This window comes from Heptranchias perlo, chromosome 16 (assembly GCF_035084215.1).
Source record: "Heptranchias perlo isolate sHepPer1 chromosome 16, sHepPer1.hap1, whole genome shotgun sequence".
Lineage (NCBI taxonomy): Eukaryota > Metazoa > Chordata > Chondrichthyes > Hexanchiformes > Hexanchidae > Heptranchias > Heptranchias perlo.
The window spans coordinates 24,217,758-24,244,891 of NC_090340.1; the positions used below are offsets into that span (position 1 = coordinate 24,217,758).

Sequence of the window (27,134 nt, forward strand, 5' to 3'; positions counted from 1 at the left end):
CAAGTTTCAACCTCCCTCCTCAGCCACTCTGGTGGTGTTATTTACATGTGCTCCAGAAGACCCATTTATTTCAATAGGGACTGACATTTTAGACTGCCAGAGGACTTTTTCAGATCCACTCAAATCCAGAAAAACAGAATACAGATTGTATTCACATTCAGGAGGCCGACTTCCAGGTCGTGCAGTTTCAGATTGGGCCCTGGACTGGTGTGAAATGATTCGTTGCTAGGGTGCTTTGGACTCATTTAGTATTTGGAAAATGTTCTTCCTTCATCTCAAATTGCTCATGAAATGCAAATGAGCATCTCTGACTTGAACGCAAATAAATCACCTTACTGAAATATTAGTAATGGACCCAACAAAAATCTTCGGTTTTAGAGTTATAGAAAGTTATGGCAAAGGAGGAGACAATTCGGCCCATCGTATCCGTGCCGGCCAAAAAACAGCTATCCAGCTTAATCCCACTTTCCAGCACGTGGTTGATGGCCCTGTACGTTCCGGCACTTCAAGTGCACATCCAAGTACTTTTTAAATAAGCTGAGGGTTTCTGCCTCTTCCACCCTTTCAGGCAGCGAGTTCCAGACCCCACCACCCTCTGGGTGATAAAAATTCTCCTCAGCTCCCCTCTAATCCTTCTACCACATACTTTAAATCCATGCCCCCTGGTCACTGACCCCTCTGATAAAGGAAATAGGTCCTCCCTATCCACTCTATCTAGCCCAGTCATAATTTTATATACACCAATTAAATCTCCCCTCAACCACCTTTGTTCCAAAGAAGACAACCCCAGCCTATCCAATCTTTTCTCATAGCTAAAATTCTACAGCCCTGGCAACATCTTCATAAATCTCCTCTGTACGCTCTCTAGTGCAATTCCTGTAACGTGGTGACCAGAACTGTGCGCAGTACTCAAGCTGTGGCCCAACCAATGTTTTATATAGTTCTAGCATAACCTCCCTGCTCTTGTATTTATGCCTCAGCTAATAAAGGAAAGTATCCAGTATGCCTTTTTAACCACCTTATCTAGCTGTCCTGCTACCATCAGGGATCAGTGGACATGCACTCCAAGGTCCCTCACTTCCTCTACACCTCTCAGTATCATCCCATTTATTGTGTATTCCCTTGCCTTGTTTGCCCTCCCCAAATGAATCACCTCACACTTCTCCAGATTGAATTCCATTTGCCACTTTTCTGACCACCTGACTAGTAACATTGATATCTTCCTGCAGTCTACAGCTTTCCTCCTCACTATCAACCACATGGCCAATTTTTGCATCACCTGCAAACTTCTTGATCAAGCCCCCCACATTCAAGTCCAAATCATTAATACATACCACAAAAAGCAAGGGACCTAGTACTGAGCCTTGCAGGACCCCACTGGAAACAGCCTTCCAGTCGCAAGAACACCCATCAACCATTACCCTTTGCTTCCTGCCACTGAGCCAAATTTGGATCCAACTAGCCACTTTCCTTTGGATCCCATGGACTTTTACTTTTTTGACCAGTTTGCTATGTGGGACCTTGTCAAAAGCCTTGCTAAAATCCATGTACACTACATCAAATGCATTACCCTCATCAACCCTCCTTGTTACTTACTCAAAAAATTCAATCAAGTTAGTCAGACATGACCTTCCCTTAACAAATCCATGCTGACTGTCCTTGATTAACCTATGCCTTTCTAAATGACGATTTTGTTGTCCCTCAGAACTGATTCCAATAATTTGCCCACATCCGAGGTTAGATCGACTGGCCTATAATTACTCAATCTATCTCTTTCTCCCTTTTTAAACAACAATACAACATTAGCAGTCCTCCAATCCTCCAGCACCACGCCTGTAGCCAGGGAGGATCGGAAAACGATGGTCAGAGTCTCCGCTATTTCCTCCCTTGCTTCTCTTAGCAGCCTGGTATACATTTCATCCAGGCTTGGCAATTTATCTACTTTCAAAAATGCTAAACCCCTTAATACTTCCTCTCTCACTATGTTTATCCCATCCAATATTTCACACTCCTCCTCAACTACAATTTCTGCATTGTCCCAGACGACAATAGGTATTAAGAATCATACCCACAAATTCCGCCTCCACACATAGGTTACCTTTTTGGTCTCTAATAGGCCCTACTCTTTCCTTCGTTATCCTCTTGCTCTATGTATTTATAGAACATTTTTGGGTTTTCCTTAATTTTACTTGCCAGTATTTTTTCATGCCCTCTCTTTGCTTTACTAATTTCCTTTTTAATTTCACACCTGCACTTTCTATACTCCTCTAGGCTTTCGGCAATATTGACCTCTGTGTCTGGCATAAGCTTCCCTTTTTTGCCTTATCGTACCCTTTATGCTCCTTGTCATCCAGGGGGCTCCAGATTTGGCAGTCCCACCCTTTTTCATAGAAACATAGAAATTAGGAGCAGGTGTAGGCCATTTGGCCCTTCCAGCCTGCTCCGCCATTCAACATGATCTTGGTTGATCCTCTATCTCAATACCATATTCCCACTCTCTCCCCATACCCCTTGATGCCTTGTGTCTAGAAATCTATCTATCTCCTCAAATATATTCAGCAACTTGGCCTCCACAGCCTTCTGTGGTAGAGAACTCCACAGGTTCACCACCCTCAGTGAAGAAATTTCTCCTCATCTCAATCCTAAATGTACTACCCCGTATCCTGAGAGTGTGACCCCTCGCTCTGGAACCTCCAGCCAGGGGAAACATCCTCCCTGCATCCAGTCTGTCTAGCCCGGTCAGAATTTTATAGGTTTCAATGAGATCCCCTCTCAGGCAGAGTCAACCCAATCTCTCCTCATATGACAGTCCTGCCATCCTGGGAATCAGTCTGGTGAACCTTCGCTGCACTCCCTCTATGGCAAGTATATCCTTTCTTAGGTAAGGAGACCAAAACTGCACACAATACTCCAGGTGTGGTCTCACCAAGGCCCTGTATAACTGCAGTCCTGTACTCAAATCCTTTTGCAATGAGAGCCAACCTACCATTTGCCTTCCTAACTGCTTGCTGCAACTGCATGTTTGCTTTCAGTGACTGGTGTACAAGGACACCCAGGTCCCTTTGTGCTTCAACATTTCCCAATCTATCACCATTTAAATACTCTGTCTTTGTTTTTTCTTCCAAAGTGGATAACTTCACATTTATCCACATTATACTGCATCTGCCATGTATTTGCCCACTCACTCAACTTGTCTAAATCGCCTTGAAGCCTCTTTGCATCCTCCTCACAACTCACGATCCCACCTAGTTTTGTGTCGTCAGCAAACTTGGAAATATTACATTTGGTTCCCTCATCCAAATCATTGATATATATTGCGAATAGCTGGGGCCCAAGCACTAATCCCTGCGATACCCCACTAGTCACTGCCTGCCACCCCGAAAAAGACCCATTTATTCCTACTCTGTTTCCTGTGTTAACCAATTTTCAATCTATGCCAGTATATTACCAGCAATCCCATGTGCTTTAATTTTACCCAATAACCTCTTATGTGGGACTTGCTTTGTGGGAACATATTTACTCTGAACCCCTTGAATGCCTCCCACTGCTCTGACACTGATCTACCTTCAAAGTAGCTGTTTCCAGTCCACTTTTGCTAAATCACTTCTTAGCTTTCCCCATTTGAGAACTTTTACTCCTGTTCTATCTCTGTCCTTTTCCATAACTAAGCTAAATCTAACTAAATTATGATCACGACCACCAAAATGCTCTCCCACTGATACCCCTTCCACCTGCCCAGCTTCATTCCCTAAAGCTAAATCCAGAACTGCCCCTCCTCTTGTTGGGCTTGCTACGTACTGGCTAAAAAAGTTCTCCTGAATGCAATTTAAGAATTCTGTGCCCTCTGTACCTTTTGCACTGATTCTATCCCAGTTAATATTAGGGTAGTTGAAATCCCCTATTACTGCCCTATTGTTTTTGCATTTCTCAGAAATTTGCCTACATTTTTGCTCTTCTCTCCCTCTGACTGTTTTGAGGGTCTATAGTACACTCCCAGCAGTACGACTGCCCCTTTTTTGTTCTTTAGCTCAACCCATATGGCCTCATTTGATTATCTTTCTAACATATCATCCCTCCTCACAGTTGTAATTGTTTCTTTAACCAATATTGCCACCCCCCCTCCTTTTTTATCCCCCTCTCTATCGCGTCTGAAAACCCTGTCAGCTATTTTGTCACTAGAAGAGAATTCAAAATCATTCCATCTGATTTTCCAGGAAAGGGAGATACTGAAAATAATCCATGACTCTATGGCAATTCTATAAAAAAAAATGAAACTAATGTGAAAATTACAGGAAAAAAATGAAAAAAATACCATCATAGTGGTCTGTAGTCCTCCTAAATCGGAGGCGTTCTTGTTACTTATATGAAGTCACATGGCTTCATAGCCTCATAAGACTTGGTGTCTCAACAGTGACATGCTTATTGCTAGCATGTAAGTGAACATTCTATTTGCATTACTCGATTTTTCTATTCCATTATAGGAATCACATGTTGAGCTTACAAAGCCACTACTGGGGAATCTTTTTCTGAACCACTACTGATCTGACAATCAAGGGTGTTTGGAGATCATAAATCTTACAGGCTATCTTTCAGACTATTAATTGTTCACATTCAAGCCAGTTGTTGCATTTTACAACATTTGTGTTGTGAGGATCAGATCTACTAATCTACTCTTGCCATTATGCTGCTTTCAGTGGACAGAATCACTTAATCGGAGAAGACTATATATTTTTTGCAGTGTGTTACCAGATGTTTACATATTGCAAACATGAATACCCGGAATATCATCAAATGCATTTACTTTGAGATCCATTGCTTGTAACAAGATAAACATCACTCGCTCTATTAAGCCAAACACTGCAGTGCTTTTACCACTATGTAGAACAAAAAGATACGCTCTTGTTCTTGCTGTGTGACCATAATTCGTTCCACGTGACCCATGATGGAGCCCTGCACCGCATCCATGTGATCGGTAAGCCTCTGCATAAGTTCCAACTGGCTCTGTCTCAATTCACAGAGCTCCCTCTGTTGGCTGCGTAACAGAGACAGTAATTCTTCCTGTTGGTCCGCGTTGAACTGCTGCTGGAAGAATGAAATAAATCTTAGAGGAGAATAATTTTTTTTAAATAAAGATGAAATTGGACATACATTAGATTACATGCCTTCAAGGAAGTCCCGAGATACATTTCATGTTAGAAGAAAAGTAATTATTTTGTATTAAGGGGGTAAATTTTTTTTTGGAAACAAAAGTACACAAAGAACAAGGATTAAGCTGCCTCAATGGCTCTAGTTTGTAGCCAAACCATGCAGACCAGGAAGTGAGTAATCAGCTGGTCTCAGCCAGAGAAGCGGTAAGGGCACTACAGAAAATTAGCCAGGATCCTTGCTCCTCATGGGAGAAGGATATGAATTTCTTTTTAAAAAAAGATCAAGAATGATGTCAAAACTAATCCAATTTACATTAAATTGACAGCATTTCATTTATTGAAAGTGTGAAATGGGGTGAAGTAAGGCACTTAATGGTCTTGTTCCATGGTGGCACAACTTTAGTCTGCTTTTCACAAGAAATCTCAGAGGGCATTCCACCCCCCCCCCCCCCAACTACCCTGTACAACTTTGGAAAGTTCCTTACAAAAAGACAGAACAGTGACACCGCCATTAATAGATGGTAGATTTCCGACTATCATGTAACCTTATTGGCCAAAATATAAAATTACGTCTCCCGATTCTCCAACAGAGAAAGTGAAAAGCAAGCTCTTTCCAACTTGAGATCCACATTTTATAATCCAGTACAAATAGGATGGAAATTTATCAGATTTAACATTATATATTTCTGCTTCTTCAAATTCTTGTAAATAAGTATTTAGAAATATGATTAACTTCCTTCTGGTGGTAGTTGCATATTTGGAGTTCCCCTTTAAGACTGAATTGCAGTGTCTCACTATTGTAACTCGAAGAATTTAAGAACCTAATTTATAAATGGGGTGAAAACCATGTAGAAAAGACAATATTAATGACCACATCAACACAAGTCACGGATGTGTTAAAAGGAAAATCATGTTTGACTAACTTTGATTGAGTTCTTTGATGAAGTAACGGAGAGGGTTGATGAGGGTAGTGCGGTTGATGTGTATATGGACGTTCAAAAGGCATTTGATAAAGTAACACATAATAGACTTGTTAGCAAAATTAAAGCCCATAGAATTAAAGGGACAGTGGCAGCATAGATACAAAATTGGCTTGGGGACAGAAAGCAGAGAGTAGTGGTGAACGGTTGTTTTTCAGACTGGAGGGAAGAATACAGTGGTATTCCCCAGGGGTCAGTATTAGGACCACTGCTCTTTTTGATATATATTAATGACCTGGACTTGGGTATAGAGGGTTTCATTTCTAAGTTTTCAGATACACAAAACTCGGAAATGTAGTAAACAATGTGGAAAATAGTAACAGACTCCAAGAGGACATACAGACTGGTGCAATGGGCAGATACATGGCAGATGAAATTTAACGCAGATAAGTGTGACATGATGCATTTTGGTAGGAAGAATGAGGAGAGGCACTGTAAACTAAATGGTACAAGTTTAAAGGAGGTGCAGGAACAGAGACCTGGAGTGCACACACACAAATCTTTGAAGGTGGCAGGACACGTGAAGGCAGTTAAAAAGGCATATGGGATTCTGGTCTTTATTAATAGAGGCATAGAGTACAAAAGCAAGGAAGTTATGCTAAACCTTTATAAAACACTGGTTAGTCCTCAGCTGGAGTATTGTGTTCAATTCTGGGCACCACACTTTAGGAAGGATGTCAAGGCCTTAGAGAGGGTGCTGAAGAGATTTATTAGAATGGTGCCAGTAATGTGGGACTTCAGTTATGTGGAGAGACTGGAGAAGCTCGGGTTGTTCTCCTTAGAACAGACAAGGTTGAGGAGATTTGACAGTGGTGTTCAAAATCATGAACTGTTTTGATAGAGCAAATAAGGAGAAACTGTTTCCAGCAGCAGCAGCCAGGTCAGTAACCAGAGGACACAGATTTAAGGCAATCGGCAAAAGAGCCAGAGGCGACATGAGGAACTTTTTTTTAAAACGCAGCGAGTTGTAATGCTCTGGAATGCACTGCCTGAAAGGCAGATTCAATAGTAACTTTCAAAAGGGAACTGGATAAATACTTGGAGAAAAAATTTAGAGGGCTATGGGGAAAGAGCAGGGGAATGGGAGTAGTCGGATAGCTCGGTCAAGGAGCCAGCAGAGGCATGATGGGCTGAATGGCCTCCTACTCTGCTGTGCCTACTATGATACTATGATCAAGTCATCTCTTCAAAAGGTCTCTAAATTTCAATTCTTTACTCCATGGAGGCAACTTTGCAGAAGTCCACTCACCCTGGAACCATACAACAGAATGTTCTAAAACACCTCTGCATGAATGAAAAAATAAAACCTAAGAAAAATTATAGTGGTAGGATGTTTCATTCAGCATCTCAAATTTTGACTTGACGTATCTTTAAGGTGTCAAGTGTGAATTGCTCATCTTAGAGGCCAAACAGCATGAACTTGGATTAAGCCAAGTGAACTTCAGCAATTCACAAGATGCGCATGACAAAAACAGATTTTAAAATTCCTAAAGTTTTACCAAATACAGACTACTCCTCTTAATTCAAAGTTGCTTAATCCAAATTTTTAGCACTAAATGCCCACTTTGTGCTATTTACATTGCTTAATTCAAATTATTGGATAATTCATTTTTTTTAAAGTGCAAAAAAACAACTATGATCAGGAGTAGACTGTACATGTTTGGAAATATTTTGCATGTACCAACCTGCTGCTCTGACCTTGGGGATTGTGTGGTCTCCCTGAACAAAAAAAAGAAAATGACTTTACCACATTTAAAATTAGTTTGAAAAACAAAACTCATTAGTGTAAACCTTTACATTTGGCAATGAACCCACAACCTGCCAACATAAATTAGCAGCTAACTTAGGCTTGGACAAAAACAACTAACAAGATCAGGAACAAATACATAGCGATTTTTCTTTTAATTTTTTTTAAAACCAATTTTCTCTGTCCTTCCTCTCAGTAAGCAGTCAACTCCTGCTAGGGCTCAGCTCCACAGGTGCCAGTTACCCTCTGTGCCTGGCCCAAGTGACCATTCATGTGCAACTCTCAACAGTAAGTGACAAGCAGCACAGCCAACCCGATCTTATTCTCAACCAACATCCACACACATGCATTTTTCAACAGGGGGTCAGGGGGTTCAGTGGCTTGTGATCAGGAAAGGGAACACTGGCTGATTTTCCTGTCTCTAATTCATGCGACCAACTCAGTACCTTACCTGCACCCCAGCTGAGGTTAGCTCTCTGAACGTACGAACGATCTGGTCTGTATGGCTCAGCTACCTGTTGTCTTTACCAATTGAGTCACCAGGGGAACCACAAATTTTCTCTTTTTTCAAAAAAGGGCAGTTTCAACAAATTAGGTCATTTGTAAATTTTGCTACTTTTTCCCCTTAGAAAAAGTGAGGTAAAATGCATCAAAATGTTCAATTGAGGTGCATTTTGGATCAGATTTTATTTTAAAAAACAGGCAAGTTGTATTTGTATTATTTAGCTTAGCAACAGTACACTCTATACCTCAAAATTTCACACAGAAATCTGAGCAAATGAACTACAATAACTTGCATTTAATGCCTTTAACTGGCATTTAGTGCCCATAACATAGTAAAACATCCCAGTGTCTCACAGGAGCGTTATCAGACAGAATTTGACACCGAGCCATATTTCAGTGTAGTACTGAATAAGTGCCGGACTGTCAGAGCACCTCAATTCAACGTCTTTCCTCTCAGGTGGATGTAAAAGATCCCATGGCACTATTCAAAAAGGACAAAGGGACCACTCCTGGTCTCATGGCCAATATTTATCCCTCAACCAAAGCCACTAAAACAGACCTGATTATTTATCTTATTGCTGTTTGTGGGACCTTGATGTACACAAACTGGCTGCTGCATTTCCTTACATTACAATAGTAGCTATGCTTCAAAGTATTTCACTGGTTGTGAAGCATTTTAGGATATCCTAAAGATGTGAAAAGCAGCATATAATCACAAGTTCTTTCTTTGTTACATTTTGACTTTATCTGCAGCAATACTTTAAGTTTAGTCTTCAAAATGTTATTTTTATTTCTTCCTGGTATTTTAGAAATCTTGGTCATATACAGGCAGAGAAAGTGCCTTTTAACTCAACACCACTGCGCACCGTCTTGCTTGGAATGAAATTATTTTGTAGAAAAGGAAAAAATAAAGCAGTGTAAAAAACTAAAAAGAACAGCAATAAAAGTGATCATATTAAGAATATTAAAAATAGACTACACCCAATTCATGTTAAAACAGAAAGCAATTGCCACACCTTTCAGGCCATCTAGGATGGATCTGAACTGGGGCAACTTAAGACATTTTTGATGCTGAATTATCCCATGGTGGCACCATTGTGATTTGAATATTTTCTTTCTTCCACCAGCTCATGCGGTGTTCGTTATCCCCAACTCCTGTGATTTTAGAAGGCTCCTCAGTAAGACTGGATGGGGATGATGGCGGGGGGTGGGGGGGGGTGAGGAACAGGAGCAAGTTTACTCTGGTTATTCAAAGTCATTTTTTGCACTAAAAAATTTGAATAGTCCAATAACTGAATTATGTAAATTACGCAACGTGGAAATTTAGTGCTTGAAAAACTTGATCAGATCATTTGAATTAAGCAACTTTGAATTAAGAGTACTGTACATAGAGGGTAAACTTCTACCAACTATCCTGTAATCTGGCCGGCCAAAATGTAAAACGCATTCATTCCCAATGACCTACTCTCTAACCTCCAACTGCGAAAGCCAGAAATCGCAATTTACAGTTTAACAAGGAACATTAAGTGGGTGTAATATGCTTACAACTAGACTACGAGAGATTCCAGTCATTTATAGTCAGAAACATGTTGACACTGCACAAACAAATGGGCATTACAACAATGTGTGTATCATTTCAACCACGAAACAAATGCCAAGTAACACTTCAGATAGTTTATTCAAAAGGCTCATTTTCACTTCAGGCAATGGCACCTGTCATTCCTACAAAAAAAGGACATCTTCCTTAACAGAAAAAATTAAAAAGTTATGAAGTTAGAAACCTCAATAAATGCTTAAAGTATCAGTCTAAATGTAAACAGTCAACCCTGGCTTATATAAAAGAGAAAAACCTGCCAAAACATTTAATCCAACTTATAAACTTGCTGTCAAAAAGGACATCCCATCTAAGTAACACTTCATAGTCTTAGTAACATTTTAATAGTTTTTACATATGAGAAGAGTTTCTATCTGCTGGACAGTCAGTTTACATTTGGACTTGGAGAGATTTACTTCAGGCGTCCTTCACTGCTCAAAAACATTTAAAGTCACATTAATTAGGTACTATGGAATAACTGTGAAAAGCATAGAATTTTACAGCACAAAAACAGGCTATTCGGCCCAACAGATCTACATTGGTGTTTTATGCTCCACACGAGCCTCCTCCACCTACTCCTCCCACCAGTATTTCAGTTGCATTTTTTTTGTTGCATTTCATTTTCCCCAAGCTTGAAGCACACCTAAACTTTCTTTAATGATTCATTTTCAGATTCTAACATGTATTAAAATAATCACATGGTCAAAGCATTAAAATACGTAACTAAACTCTGACTACATTAAATTTTATCTTTGGAATTGGTTATCAATAGCAAGTAATATTAACACAAGAAAGATCAACAATCAAAGTTAAGCTATTTGAAAATAATAGATAATTATTTTAATTGCATTAACTAGCTGCATCTTATGTTGGTCACAGTGGCATTTTAATTGGATAAATAGAAAAATTCTTACCCATCTTCCTTTTTGCTCTTTCTCTTCAATTTAGGAGAGGACCGGGGAGATATTTTTGATTTCCAGTCTTTAACTGGAAGCCGATGAGATGCAGATTTTGAACCAAAGTTACACGACGTGGAAGCAAGACTTGCTACTTCATCATCATGATCACTGCATTAACAAAAAAAAGGAACATAAATACACCATGTTTTATTAACATCCCCTTCCCTCACCATCATAATCTTTTTTAACCAGAAGGGCAGTCACTCCTTTCAATAGCTTCTCCATTTCCGCTAACACTGTTCTGTAATGAGAAAACTTGAGGCAAGTTGGCACACACCATTTCCATGAGGCACCTCACCATGGAGTTAATGAAATTTCCCACCATGAGCTTCCATACTCAGTCAGGCCATTAGAGTATACACTAGGATGCAAGTCACTTCACTACCACTCCCATACACTAATCCACTTGCTTTCCCAGTCAGGCAATGATCAGTACTCCATTGTCCCAAACCCTACCCAATACTATATATTAAAACTGACAAATTTGACCAACAAGCAGGACCAGGACTTAAACCAGTTGCTTTCGGATTATTAAGTAAGGATTTTACTCACTAAGTTAGTGGGCCACATAATACTTGCACTAATTCTCAGCTGCATGTAGCTCTGCATTACCTCTGTTCAGCACTGGCATCCTGGCTGTCATGCTGATGTAGCTGGTACGGATGCCTGCGGAAGGTGGAGTTCTTATGCTTCTCCTGCATATCCTCTCTGAGGCTTAAAAACAAAGCAACAACTACTTGAAACTTTTGGAAGGACAGATATTTCTGCAATTAAAAGCCAACTGTCATCCAGGGGCATTAGTTCAGATCTATTCGAAGAAATTATGGAATTTCGCCCTGCCAAAATCTTAAACAGCATATAATGAAGTTTGAATTGGCTTGTTTCATTTAAAGATCAGTCTGTATCCTTTGATCACAAGATCAAATAGGCTTATTTTCTTGACTGAATTGGCAACAGTATTCTTGCAACGTAAAAGATCTGTTTCAATTTATTATTCATAGTCATATGAACTGGAGTTTGAAACTGCACTTCTGCTGAATTCTTATGAATGAATGAATAAATAAAAAAATGCTATTTCACTTCCTACTTGAGAAATATATGCTGATACAAAAAGTTTTACAAAAAAGTCAAAACCACTGAATTCATCATGGCAGAAGCCAAGCCTTCATAAAGAATTTAAAGACTTTTACATCCAGTCCATACATTGTCAAATTATAATCAACACACTGATCTTTTAAATTATACCGTACTTTTAGTATAGCCAAATTTTTGTGCTCCAGTATCATATTGCATTTATCTAGTGCCTTTGATGTAGAAAACTATCCAACAGCACTTTATGAAGGAAAACAGATGCCAAGCCAAATAGGGACCAAAAGCTTGATCAAAGAGGTCGGTTTTAAGGAGGGTCTAAAAGCAGGAGGGAGGTGGAATTTAGGGAAGGAATTCTAGAGTGGAACCTAGAGGGTTCACGGTACAGATACCAACGGTGGGGCAAAGAGAGGGGGGAGGCTCAGTCAGAGGAAGAGAAAATATTGGTGGGGTGGGGGTGGGGGGAATTGTACACAGTTGGAAGAGGTTACAGAGATAGGGAGGGTCAAAGCCATGGAGGGGTTTAAACACAAGGATAAGAATTTAAAATTAGAGGTGTTGGGAGACAGGGACATAGCAAGAACAGCTGTGATGGGCAAGCAGGACTTAGTTCTGTGGAACTGTGCAGCAGAGTTTTCGGTGAGCTGAAGCTCATGAAGGATGGGAGATCGATCAGGAGAGCACTGAAGTAATCAAATCTGGAGGTGACAACAGCATGAATGAGGGATTCAGTAGCAGATAGACTGAGTTAGGGGTGGAGGCAGGTGATGTTATGGAAGTGGAAGTAGACAGTCTTTGTGATGGAAAGTATATGAAGATGGAAGCTCAGTTTAGGGTCACAGGATGCCCAAGCTGTGAATACTCTGATTCAGCTGGAGACAATGGCCAAGGAGGGAGATCGAGTTGGTGGGGAGCGTAGAGAGTTTGTGATAGGGGTTGAAGACTATGACTTTGGTCATCCCAAGTTAGCTGAAGGAAGTTGCAGCTCATCCAAAGCTGAATACTGGATAAGGACTCTGATAGCACAGAGGCAGCGGGGGAAGGGGGAGAACAAGAGTGGTGAAGGAGAGGTAGAGCTGGGGGTCTTCAGTATTCCTGCTGAAACTGATCACGTCTGATGTCACTAAGGGGCAGCATGTAGATGAGGAACAGGCGGAAGCCTAGGGTGGATCCTTGGGGAACTGCTGAGGTAATGGTGCAGGGATGGGAAAAGAAGCCATTGCTAGAGATGCTCTGGCTACAAGTGGATAGGTGTGGGTGGAACTAAGGGCAGTCCAAACAGAGCTAGATAACAGAAGAAAGATTTGAGAGGTGACATCATGTTCAAGCACCTTGAAGAAAGATATTTAGCAACGACTGTGGGGTTGAGGGTAGGTTTCTTGAAGAGGGTTCATCAAAGGCATTCAGGGCTAGGGTAGGACAGGGAGCAGGTTTGACTAAGAGAAGCAACTGAACAGGTGGTCTCTATCTTGAAGATGAAGAAACCCACAAGCTCCTCGCACTTGTGGAGGGGCACAGAAGGTTTAAGGAGAGGTGGTGGTAGAAAAATGGAGCCTGTGGTAATCGTTGCCCTCCAAGAACAGAGCTTCATATACTATTTAATTGTAAATAAATATTAGTTGCTTACTGTGTAAACCTAAGGTCTATCTGGTATACTCTGTCATTTTGAAGAATTTGGTAGTATTGCACAAGAATGGCTTGTGCCCGATAGCTCAAATGACCTTCTCCCAATCCAGGCAAGGTTGCAAGAAATACAATCCAAGGAGAAAGGGAAGATGATCCAACAATTTGGATGCAATATATTAGATTTTTTTTATAATCAAATAGCCAACACATTAATTGGCCCACTGTCATAACATATTTGATTATACCTTTCATTGATGCTGTTACGAGTTTCTCGGGTAATGTCAGGTGCTGCTGGCCAAGGTTGGCTGGCAATGTTGTCTCCTGCTGTATTCTCCTGTGACAAGACAGTTTCCAATAGCGATGGAGTACTCAGCCGCTCCACCTCCACCTGAGGCATGTCTAGAGAGTGATGGCTATGTTCTGAGTTAGGTCTACTTCTTGGAGATAATAGATGGAGGGCTGAGGCAGCAGAGGCCATGCTATCCATATGATGGGTGGGCTCCAGGACTTCAGTGGGTAACACAGAGCCTACAAACGCACGCTGAAGGGTCTCTGAGGCAATTTCAGGAATGTCCTGCAGCATTGCTGTGGAGGCTGAGGAGATCACGTCAGGAGAACGCTCCCGCGTTGGTGAACTCTGAGGCACACAGAGGGGGTCCACAGACTGAAGCTCCAAAGGAAGCGATGAGTTAGCACCAGTAACCTGAAAGAAAAAATTACTCAGTTCAGATGTATTCCACTTAAATATCAACTAAAAATCAAATCTTAATTCAAGATTATCCCGCCTCTAATTGAACAGACTTACTAATTTGCATTGTGAAATCCCGTTTGCACCCAAGCTGTGGGTTCAAGCCCCATAACAAGACTTCAGTGCATAACCTAAACTTATAATCCAGTGCAGTACCAAGAAAGTGCTGCATTATTGGAGGTGCCATCCTTCAGATGAGATATTAAGTTGAGGTAGCATCTGCCCATTCAAATGAACGTCAATCTGTTCCAGTACAGCTACAACACTGGCATCTACCCAACAAAGTGGAAAATTGCCCAGGTACGTCCTGTCCACAAATAGCAGGACAAATCCAATCCGGCCAACTACTGTCCCAGTCTACTCTCAATCATCAAAGTGACGGATGGCGTCGTCGACAGTGTTATCAATTGGACTCACCAATAACCTGATCATCGATGCTCAGTTTATCGAAGTCAATAGGAATCGTGGGGAAAACTCTCCAGTGGCTGGAGTCATACCTAGCATATAGGAAGATGGTAGTGGATGTTGGAGGCCAATCATCTCAGCCCCAGGACATTGCTGCAGGAGTTCCTCAGGGCAGTGTCCTAGGCCCAACCATCTTCAGCTGCTTCATCAATGACCTTCCCTCCACCATAAGGTCAGAAATGGTAACATTTGCCGACGATTGCAGTGTTCAGTTCTATTTGCAACCCCTCAGATAATGAAGCAGTCCGCGCCCGCATGCAGCAAGACCTGGACAACATCCAGGCTTGGGCTGATAAGTGGCAAGTAATATTTGCACCAGACAAGTGCCAGGCAATGATCAACTCCAACAAGATAGAGTCTAACCACCTCCCCATGACCTTTGTGGAAAACTATAAAGACCACATTAATGTAGAAATACGTGAACAGTTACTTGACCATAAAAAGAGAAAAGCATGATGGGTATTTGACCAATGTTAACTCCTTGACTCCCATACATAGGGTAGTTACAATTTCATACACACACAAAGACACAATTGTCTTTGGTACGTTGATAATTAAGTTGGCTGTCCAGGTGCTTGGTACTGTCTGGCCTCCCCCCCCACTCCCCCTTTACAGATAAGAGTATTGCTGGCTTATAATATAATGAGAATACAGTTTCTTGAGAGGCCATGTAGCCTTGATTCTGACTTCAGCCGTGATTAACCAGCTTTGGAATTTAGGGAGGTAATGTTCTGTAATGTTCTCGAGCCTGCAAAGCCTGCTACGTGCCAAAGCAGGAATGAGCTATGGAGTCCAGAGGAGGCAGGCTCCCTGCTTGATTGACTAACCACTTGAACCAATGAGAGTGTACATATACGCCCATATTCAATGACAGACAGACATTACTGAATTAAGTGTATAAAAGATAACCGCTTTCTTTGTCTGAGGAAGACGTAGCCTCAACCGTTGTTTGAGGTACACTTCCAACTTGTACAAGTTTCTTAATAAATTCTTACTTGTCTGAAAATAAGCGTTTGGAGTTAATGCATTGTGTATAATAGGTAATTAAGTTTTCGACACCTTCAACGGCATTACCATCGCCGAATCCCCCACCATCAACATCCTAGGGGTCACCATTGACCAGAAACTTAACTGGACCAGCCACAAATACTGTGGCTACTAGAGCAGGTCAGAGGCTGGGTATTCAGCGGCGAGTGACTCATCTCCTCTTTTAGCTCAACAGCGGGCAGTGTGATTTCAGTGCATTGAGTAGGAATGTTTCACATTTGCTTCTGTAAGCATAAACTACCCTGACACTAAGTTAATTGCTGTCACTCAGGAACCTGCTTGGTCGTTTAAATAAAATAATTTTTAATGTGAATTTAAAAAAATTATATAGAAAGGTAATAATTTTGCACATTTTTGTAGGGAAGTACTCCTTTTCTATACTTTCCTTCCCTTTTAACCTTTGCACTAGTATAAGTATCTTACATCAGTTTATTTGTGCCCCAACTTGTCATTCACAAACATTCTGCGCATCATCCAAACTGTACATGTTACTTCTATGAAGAAGATCAATACAACACACACCCAATTTTTAGACCCCCTTCTTTTGTAATGGGCATACCTGAAGAGGTTTTGTAGGCAGCTGGTCAGAGAGCCCTGGGATAAGCTGTACAGAGTTGTTTCTGGGACTAGCTTGGACACTGTTGCTTGTGCTGCTACTGAGAGTGACACTCTCTAATGTCATCTTTGGGCTTAGACACAGGTCTTCAGCAGGTCTAAGAGAAATTGCACAAGGAGATAAATCATTATTACAGATTCTGATGAGTGACAATGCAACTGCCAAAGCAGATTTTAGAAACCTTGTCAGCAATGTTTATACCACAAAGCTCTAATTTAAAAAAGTGCACAACTACAAAAGTCCTTGTGAGCTCAAACATGGCATTGATATGTAAAATAGGTATCATACTTTCACCTGATTTGCTCAAGTTTCATATTCATAAACCATCAATAATTGACAACTAAAGTAGGATGTGTATGAATCAAATTTGAGGGAAATAGGTAGATAAATTGTTACTGAGGAGCTACTACGGACATATGAAAACATCAAAAACTATGAGCAGTCAGCAAAATCTACCCATAAAAGATGAAGGGGAAAGAATCAAACCACTCCAAATACTTTTTTGACAATCCCTTTAGCCACCTTCTTGGTTTCCCCAAAAAGCTGGACACATTACGAGAGATAAGGTTTATAACATAATAGACATTAAAAAAAAGACAACATTTACAAGAAAATTAAACTTGCCGATATAATAACATTTTCTGTGTTTGAAATGCTTCTAGCAAGGCTTTGCATCAGAGGCCTGTGCTGATGTGAACTGGAGTCTCTAGCTCGCAAGCTTCCAAACTATCACCATCAGCTGAAGAGACAACAGGCTGCAGTTCTCAGCATGGACCAATGCCTTCAACATCTTGGCAGCAAGAATAGTCATTCACAGAATGCGCCAAGACTTTGCAAGCCCAGTCCCAATAGAAAATTGTTAAGAATTAAAACCTCCAGTGAAACCATTGAAAGTAACTAGTTCTTTTTAAAAACTATAAATCAAATAAGGTAAGTGCATAAAATCTTAATTCCCCCCACCCCGAAATAACAAAGCAAATATATGCATACAACGTGCTACCTGATCTCCCACAACATCAAAAAAGGCAAACAGTAGGAGAGCCGAGCACAGAGAGGAGAAAAGCAGTGAGTAAGAAGAGACTCCGGTGGGAGCAACTCAGTGGTTTTGATATTTTGCAATGTATTCAGAACAGTTAAGCGAGTTGCATTTTTTGTTTATACTCAGTTTACAAACCATTGTTCATCTAAACAATAACAACTTCTTGAAAGATTGTACCATTATTCAAGTTTGGAGGGTGGGTCTGAATACAAATTCTGAATTTAATTTTTGTATAACATTAAGCATTGTTGTAGGGATATTTGATAAAAAAGGAAAGATGCAAACAACTTAATCATTTCTGAAGTTTTATATATTAAGTATAAAAAGACATGCTCTAAACCGATGGAAACTAAGATAAAGAATTGCTCCACTAAATTTATCTACATTAGAAAGAGATTTATTTATACAAGTCAAGTTTGCAAGGGAACAAATTTATTTATACAATCTATCTGCAGTGGACACGATACTATTTTTTCCTCCTGGAAGCATTCGAAAAACACTTCCATCACTGTCTCTGGGGGGATCTCTTGCAAACTAGTTTCCAAATTCTTTCAGTGAAGATTTTCACCCTTCCCCTTCGAGGCAAATCCCTTTACAACGTCATAACCGTTGACGACTGTGAGCCACTGGAGATCTGAAAGCACTGTTATAAAGTGATGGCCCCAAATAAACGGTTTACTTCCAAGAATTGTGGCTTGCATATTCTTGCATTCTTGGATGTAATATATTTCGATTAGATGTAATATATTTGGATTTTCAAAAGGCATTTGATTAGGTACCTCATAGTAGACTCATGACTACGGTCAGAGCATGTAGAATCAGGAGACAAGCAGCAGAATTAAAAGCAAGTTGGCTACAGAACAGAAAACAGAAAGTACGGGTTAAGGGTAGCGACTCAGACTGGCAAAAGGTGGGAAATGATGTTCCACAAGGATCGGTGCTGGGACCACTGTTGTTCACTTACATAAACGATTTGGATTCGGGAATTGGAAGTACAATTTCAAATTTGCGGATGACACCAAATTGGGGGTATAGTAAATACTAAGGAGGACTGCGACAAAATACAAGACGACATTCATAAACTTGCAGAATTGGCAAATGAATTTCAATGCAGATATGGGCGAGGTGTAACATCTTGGTAGGAAGAATAAGGAGGCCACATACTGCTTGATTAGTAAGAGTCTAAATGGGGTAGAGGAGCAAAGGGATCGAGGGGTAGATACAGAAATCACAAAGTAGCCATTAAAAAAAAGGCAAACCAAGCACTACGGATCATTTTTAGAGGGATAGCATTGAAAAGCAGAGAAGTTATGTTAAACTTGTATAGGACCTTGGTTAGACCACACTTGGAGTCGTGTGAACAGTCCTGGTCTCTATATTTTAAAAAGGATATACAGGCACTGGAAAAGGTGCAAAAAAGATTCACAAGTTTGGCATCATCCTGATCAGGAAAGATTGAACAGGCTGGGGCTCTTTTCTCCAAAAAAAGATAAGGCTGAGGGGTGACCAGAGAGAGATCTTTAAGATTATGAAATGGTTTGATAGGGTAGATGTAGAGAAGATGTTTCCAATTATAGGGGGGGGATCCAAAACTAGGGGCCATAAACATAAGATTGTCATCAATAAATCCAATAGGGAATTCAGGATAAACTTCTTTACCAAAAAAGTAGTAAGAATGTGGAACTCACTACCACAAGGGGTAGTTGAGGCAAATAGCATAGATGATTTTAAGGAGAACCCAGATCAGCACAAGGGAGAAAGGAATAGAAGGATATGCTGATAGGGTTAGATGAAGAGTGGTAGGAGGCAGCTCGTGCGGAGCATAAACACCGGTGTAGACCAATTGGGCCGAATGGTCTGTTTCTGCGCTGTGGACTCTCTGCAACTATGTCTTTCTGTTCCTCACATGAAAATGGTACAATTTAGAAATGCAATAAAGTTAAGTTCAGTCATTTAGAATTTCACAAATAAATGTGCAGCACTGCAAGTAGCAAAATGGGTCGAGCAATCTAATTTCTATGAATAATTTCAGTAACTGTGCACGTCAAAGGATCCTGCCACCTACTGGTCAGCAAGCAGCAAGTCAAGCTTAACATACAGTATGCAGTGCTAGCTTATATACAAGTTCAAATAACTGATGCTTATATATTCAATTGCATCAGCCTTATATACCAATCAATGGTATGCCAATTTATAAAAAATTGGAGGAAAAATTTACCAACAGGAAAAAAGACACCTTTTCCAATATGTCTACCTCTTCTTTGTTAATCACAAGCCCAAGTCACTAACCCTGTATCCCCTCCTTATCCGGAAACACATACAGTTGCCTCTTAGACACACTGGTATTATTTACTTCAATAGTAACAAAATACCACGCACTACCATGCACTCATTAGTTAGCTCAAATGGCTTCCTTACTCCTAAGTTTTAAAATTATACTTCTAGTTTTTGAACCCCTCAGTCTGGAAATATCTGGATCAGTTTTATCAATCCCATTCATAATTTTGAAAACGCCTATTAAGTCACCTCAAAGTGCCATCCAGTTGTAATCGCGACGAAGTACGATAAGGAAATCAGATGGACTAATTGGCAACAACCCAGGTATCGTATAAAGTTTAGATAAAGGCAATCTCAGCCCAGTTGATCCTGCAACGTCCTCCTACCAACATCTGAAGACTGATGCCCAAGCTTCCCAGACTAATCATGTAACAGTCTGACATCGTTGCACTTTCATAGAAACATGGAAAAATAGGAGCAGCATTAGGCCATTCGGTCCTTCAAGCCTGCTTCGCCATTCAATATGATCATGGCTGATCCTCTATCTCAATACCATTTTCCCGCTCTCTCCCCATACCCCTTGATGCCTTTTGTGTCTAGAAATCTGTCGAGCTCCTTCTTAAATATATTCAGCAACTTGGCCTCCACAGCCTTCTGTGGTAGAGAATTCCACAGGTTCACCACCCTCTGAAGAAATATTTCCTCATCTCAGTCCTAAATATCCTACCTCATATCCTGAGACTATGACCTCTCGTTCTAGACTCCCCAGCCAGGGGAAACATCCTCCCTGCATCCAGTTTGTCTAGCCCTATCAGAATTGTATATATTTCAATGAGATCCCCTCTCATTCTTCTAAACTTGAATGAATACAGACCTGGTCAACCCAATCTCTCCCCATATGACAGTCCTGCCATCCCAGGAATCAGTCCGGTGAACCTTCACTGCACTCCCTCTATGGCAAGTATATCCTTTCTTAGGTAAGGAGACCAAAACTGCACACAATACTCCAGGTGTGGTCTCACCTGTACAACTGCAGAAAGACATTCTTGCTCCTGTATTCAAATCCTCTTGCAACGAAGGCCAACTTACCACTTGCTTTCCTAACTGCTTGCTTTCAGTGACTGGTGCACAAGGACACCCAGGTCCCTTTGTACATCAAAATTTCCCAATCACCATTTAAATAATACTCTGCCTTTCTGTTTCTCCTTCCGAAGTGGATAACTTCACATTTACCCATGTTATACTGCATCTGCCATGTATTTTCCCCACTCACTCAACTTGTCCAAATCTCCTTGAAGCCTCTTTGCATCCTCCTCACAACTCTCAATCCCACCTACTTTTGTGTCGTCAGCAAACTTGGAAATATTACATTTGGTGCCTTCATCCAAATTATTAATATAAATTTTAAAAGCTGGGGCCCAAGCACGGATCCCTGCGGTACCCCCACTAGTCACCACCTGCCACCCTGAAAAAGACCTATTTATTCCTACTCTCTGTTTCCTGTCTTATCAATTTTCAATCCATGCCAGTATATTGCCGCCAATCCCATGTGCTCTAATTTTGCACACTAACCTCTTATGTGGGACTTTATCAAAGGCCTTCTGAAAATCCAAATAAACCACATCCACTGGTTCTCCCTTATCTATTCTACCAGTTACAACCTCAAAAAAATCCAGTAGGTTTGTCAAACACTATTTCCCTTTCATAAATCCATGCTGACTTTGTCTAATCCCGTTGATTTTTTTTTAAGTATCCTGTTATCACATCCTTTGTAATAGACTCCAGCATTTTCCCTACTACTGATAGGCTAACCGGTCTGTAGTTCCCTGTGGGATTTATTGGCTTTCAGTCCTATTAATTTCTCCAGCGCTTTTTTTTTTACTAATACTAATTTCCTTTAATTCCTCCTTCTCACTAGACCCTTGGTTCCCTGGCATTTCTGGGAAGTTATTTGTGTCCTCTTCGGTGAAGACAGAACCAAAGTATTTGTTTAATTGCTCTGTCATTTCCTTGTTCCCCATTATAAATTCTCCCATTTCTGACTGAAAGGGACCTATATTTGTCTTCACTAATCTTTTTCTTTTTACATACTTGTAGAAGCTTTTACAGTCCGCTTTTATGTTCCTTGCAAGTTTACTCTCATACTCTATTTTTCCCCTCTTAATCAATCTTTTTTTTTGCTGAATTCTAAACTGCTCCCAATCCTCAGGCTTGCTACTTTTTCTGGCAACTTTATATGACTCCTCTTTGGTTCTAATACTATCCTTAATTTCTTTTGTTAGCCATAGTTGAGCCGCTTTTCCTTTTGTGTTTTTACGCCAGAAAGGAATGTATAACTGTTGCAATTCATGCATTCATTCCTTAAATGTTAATGATTTCAATCATAATTATCAGCTAATGCCCTAAACCCCTCCATCACTATCCCTGGGTATCTCCTGTCCCAGCAAAGGTGGGTGCACAGTTGGTTGGGAGTGGCCCTGGGAGTCCTTATTGTCAACCCCAAACCCCTTGAAGTCTTGTGGCTTCAGGTCAAAAAGTCAAGGTAACCTGCTGCTGATCATTACCTATTGTGCTGCCTCAATTAACGAATCAGTGCTCCTCCATGTTGAATATCACTTGGAGGAAGCAAGGGCACAAATGCACTCTAGGTAGGGAACTTCAACGTACATTTGTTCTCTTGTTCTCCCAATCAGGAGGCAAATTCAGAATTAGCGTGTCATCCATTTGTCTTTGCAAGGGAACTGATTACTTTTTATATACAGCAGAAATAGGAGTGTGGTTGGGTGGTGGTTATGTTATTGGATTAGGAATCCAGAGATCGTGAGTTCAAATCCTACCATTGCAAGTTGTGGAAATAAAATAGCAATTTGTGGCTAGCATCAGAAGAATGAACGCTGCCTCTTTGCTGTAATAACCCAAATGGCTCACTAATATCCACAGGGAAAACTAGAATCACAGGGCCAGACTGGGTAAGCTGCCACCCTTATCTAGTCTGACCATGTGATTCCAGTCATAAAATAAATGGTTGACTCCTAATGCCCTCTGCAGTGGCCCAACCAAGTGATTCAATCACAAAACAATTACTACAATAAAACTTCCACCACCATCTCAGGACAACTAAGGGTGGACAATAAACGTGGCCTTGCCAGTGTCACTTATATCTGGAGAACACTTTTATTTAAAATTACAGGACTGCTATAGTGCACCTCCAGTAATAAACAACCTACTTTGTTGTTTAGGAAAACACCTCAATTCAGAAGGCCTAACAAACTATGGTCAGGTCTTAGACTGTAGCAATGGGTTATCTCCCAAAGTGGAGGTCTAAAATAGTGGTCAATTGGCTGCTTACAATTTGAGTGCGTTCTTGTTAGATACCAACTGTACTTCCCAGCTAGGTGTAGTGCCGCTACATGTTTACTCATGTATCTTCTTTATAATAACAACTTGAAACATTGCCTTTGATGATGGTACTATTCAGTTTCCTCCTACAATTGGGTTGTAATCAATAAGCCCCATTGAAACTCCTCCCCCACCCAAAAAAGCCAGGGCAATAAGCATTTTTGTTAATTTTTTTCCCATATTTTAAGTGAAACACACTAAAGCTTGGGAATGAAACATTTATCTATTTTTGGCATAATGCAGAGCAAAACTCTATTTTGTCCAACATGACTACACAGAGAGCAACAGAGTAAAGGTGGGGAAGGGACCAGGGAGGGAGAGAAATGAGAGGGATAGAGACCAGTTCAATCCTCCTCAGCACTCAACACTGAAATGAAATCCAGAATTAAAATTGTTGAAATTAAGCAGAATTACTTATACTCAACTGATCTTCAAAATGGTCTGTGATACTTTTGCCTAGGTAATGCAAGTTGCCTACCTTGATGCTCCAGTCTCAATAGCAGAGCTGTTACTCAAACCAGTCACTGCAGTCAAAGTGCTTACACTGCTCCCTGGCGACACAGAGATCTGTCAGCAATAAAACGTTTAGTTACACCAGCACAACACATGTAATGGACAAGTACAAACAGTCACCTAAAACCTAATAAATGCTGTAAATGAAAACATTTTTTTTAATTGACTGGTACACTTCTCTGCCACTATGGTAATTATTTTACATTCAGCGTATTAGAACATAAGGCATTTAACATACTGCAGAGGGCGAAAATCTGACAGGCTACAGTTAGAAGCATGCTAGAAGGTCTGACTGGCAGTAGCATACACCGGAAGATGTATTTTAAATGCAAAACCTTTCAGCACAAAGGAGTTCTAACTCAAAGACTTTACCGGCAGTAGCTTACTCAGCAATAGGGAGACTGGGTTAGCACACCATTCTTCCAGCTCTAGGACCCAGTCAGAAGCCATCCCAGAGAGTGTTAAAATCTCCTTTCTGGTGACAGTGAAGATCCAACGTGAAATTACTTTGGTAGCTCAACTCATGGATGCAGGCCCACAGCACAGAACTGTCGATATTTTCCAAATTCTTGAGTCTCACTCAGAGAAACTATTTGGAATAACTGGTACAATGGTGTAAATATTCTCCTGGAGTTGAGGTCAAGATGCATTACTCTTGCAGATTAAGAACATAAAGAAATAGGAGGCGGCTATATGGCCCCTCGAGCCTGCTCCGCCATTCAATAAGATCATGATTGATCTTCGACTTTCCCGCCCGATCCCCATATCCCTTGATTCCCTTAGAGTCCAAAAATCTATCTATCCTCAGGCCTTGAATATACTCAACGACTCAGCATCCACAGCTCTCTCGGGTAGAGAATTCCAAAGATTCACAACCCTCTGAGTGAAGAAATTCCTCCTCATCTCAGTCTTAAATGGCCGACCCCTTATCCTGAGACTATGCCACAAAGTTCTAGACTCTCCAGCCAGGGGAAACAGCCTCTCAGCATCTACCCTGTCAAGTCCTCTAAGAATCTTATGTTTCAGTGAGATCACCTCTCATTCTTCTAAACTCCAGAGTATAGGCCCATTCTACCCAACCCCTCCTCACAGGACAACCCTCTCATCCCAGGAATCAATCCAATGAACCTTCATTGCACCCCCTCTAAGACAAGTATATCCTTCCTTAGATAAGGAGACCAAAACTGTACAGTACTCCAGGTGAGGTCTCACCAAAGCCCTGTACAATTGCAGCAAGACTTCCTTACTCTTGTACGCCACCCCTTGCAATAAAGGCCAACATGCCATTTACCTTCCTAATTGCTTGCTGTACCGGCCTGCTAACTTGTGTTTCTTGTACGAGGACACCCAAGTCTCTCTGAACACCAACATTTAATAGTTTCTCACCATTTAAAAAATATTCTGTTTTTCTATTCTTCCTAAAAGTGAATAACCCCACATTTCCCCACACTATACTCCATCTGCCACCCTCTTGCCCACTCACTAACCTGTCTATATCCCTTTGCAGACTCTGTGTCCTCCTCACAGCTTACTTTCCCACCTAGCCTAGTATAGTCAGCAGACTTGTATACATTAAACTCGGTCTCTTCATCTACATCATTAATAGATTGTAAATAGCTGAGGTCCAAGCACTGATCCTTGCCGCACCCCACCAGTTACAGCCTGCCAACCTGAAAATGACCCATTTATCCCTACTCTCTTTTCTGACCTTTACCCAATCCTCTATCCATGCTGTTATATTACCCACAATCTCATGAGGCCTTATCTTGTGTAACAACCTTTTATGTGGCAACTTATCGAATGCCTTTTGAAAATCCAGATATACCACATCCACTGGTTCCCCTTTATCTAACCTGCTAGTTACATCCTCAAAAATCTCAAACAAAATTTGTTAAACACAATTTCCCTTTCATAAAACCATGTTGGCTCTGCCTAATCATATTATGATTTAAGTGCCCTATTTCCTCTTCCTTAATAATGAATTCCAGCATTTTCCCAACGACTGATTTCAGGCTAACTGGCCTGTAGTACCTTGTTTCCTTTCTTGAATAGCAGGGTTACATTTGCTATCTTCCAATCCGCTGGGACCGTTCTAGAATCTAGGAAGATCGTAACCACATCCACTATCTCTGTGGTCACCTCTTCTGGAACCCTAGGATGTAGGCCATCAGGTCCAGGGAATTTATCGGCTTTTGTCCCATTAGTTTCTCCAGTACGTTTTCCTCTAGTGATATTAATTTCTTTAAGTTCCTCACTCTCATTAGCCCCTTGGTTCCACACTATTTCTGGAATGTTTTTTGTGTCTTCTACTGTGAAGACAGATACAAAATATTTCTTTAACATCTCTGCTATTTCCTTATTCCCCATTATAATTTCTCCTGTCTCAGCCTCTAAGGGACCAACGTTTACTTTTGCTACTTTCTTCCTTTTTACATACTTGTAGAAGCTCTTACAATCTGTTTTTATATCACTTGCTAGTTTATTTTCATATTCTATTTGCTCCCTTTTTAATCAATTTTTTTGGTCATGCTTTGCTGGTTTCTAAAACTCTCCCAATCCTCAGGCTTGAAATATTTCTTTAAATGTTTGCCATTGGTTATCTACCATCATACCCTTTAATCTAATTTCCCAATCAGAAAGGGAGCTTTGAGGCAGTAACAAAATGGTGGTGGTGGGGGGGGGGGGGGGAGCAGGAGGAAAGGAGTGTCACATTCCTCAGCAGTTATCCATCAGTAACAAAAAGCAAAAATTCAGTGGAAAATACAAAGTTTAGAATCTACCTTCAGATACAAGCTTTAACCACACTCACTTGTTGAAGTGAAGCACTAGGAGTCATGAAAGCATCTGGAGTCATTAACTTTGGTTTCACATCATTAGAGACAGAAAGAAAGTCTGCAGGAGCTGGAAGATCCACTATACGCCGCAGATCATGCTGAGAACCTCTGCCAGAGCCTTTATCGGATGCTGGCCCGTCAATGCTAACATCCGTTAGGTGATCTGCAAATGCTTCAAAAGACACAAATAAAAAAGTTATTGAAAAATACAATTTACTTTGAAAGCTACAGGGCTGTAACAGAAGCTTGAATCATTCCATTGGGTTGTGAAGCAAAGATTCAGTGCTGGGTCTTGGATCCACAACTTCTGACCTCAACTATAGGATACTATTTCATCACTGATTATGACTAACAGTCACACAAGCCTCTCCAGGTAAAATAAATCTACAAATATATGCCAAGTCTGAGCATAATTGTGTTCACTTTTTAGTACTGTATACAAACGATATCAGACTGTGCAGCAGAGAACTGCAGATTATCTAACGTAACAAAAGCAAATGGATATTTTAGAGTGCAACACATGGTTAATATGAAAATGACAATTTTAATT

The 27,134-nt window shown here is 40.7% G+C and overlaps 1 protein-coding gene across 3 annotated transcripts in view; it reads right to left on the minus strand.

Annotated features, from left to right (window-relative positions):
* Positions 1 to 27,134, minus strand: part of edc4 (enhancer of mRNA decapping 4) — an 88,773-nt gene that overhangs the window by 20,450 nt on the left and 41,189 nt on the right. For 2 of the 3 annotated variants that reach the window (XM_067997824.1, XM_067997822.1), the window contains exons 15-22: positions 26,560 to 26,756; positions 23,716 to 23,804; positions 16,466 to 16,619; positions 13,892 to 14,349; positions 11,544 to 11,645; positions 10,887 to 11,039; positions 7,813 to 7,846; positions 4,896 to 5,082 (exon numbers count right to left, since the gene is read on the minus strand). In XM_067997824.1, the coding sequence (XP_067853925.1) occupies positions 4,896 to 5,082; positions 7,813 to 7,846; positions 10,887 to 11,039; positions 11,544 to 11,645; positions 13,892 to 14,349; positions 16,466 to 16,619; positions 23,716 to 23,804; positions 26,560 to 26,756 (1,374 nt within the window). The remainder of the gene's footprint in view (positions 1 to 4,895; positions 5,083 to 7,812; positions 7,847 to 10,886; positions 11,040 to 11,543; positions 11,646 to 13,891; positions 14,350 to 16,465; positions 16,620 to 23,715; positions 23,805 to 26,559; positions 26,757 to 27,134) is intronic. The other variant, XM_067997823.1, reaches the window with a different exon arrangement.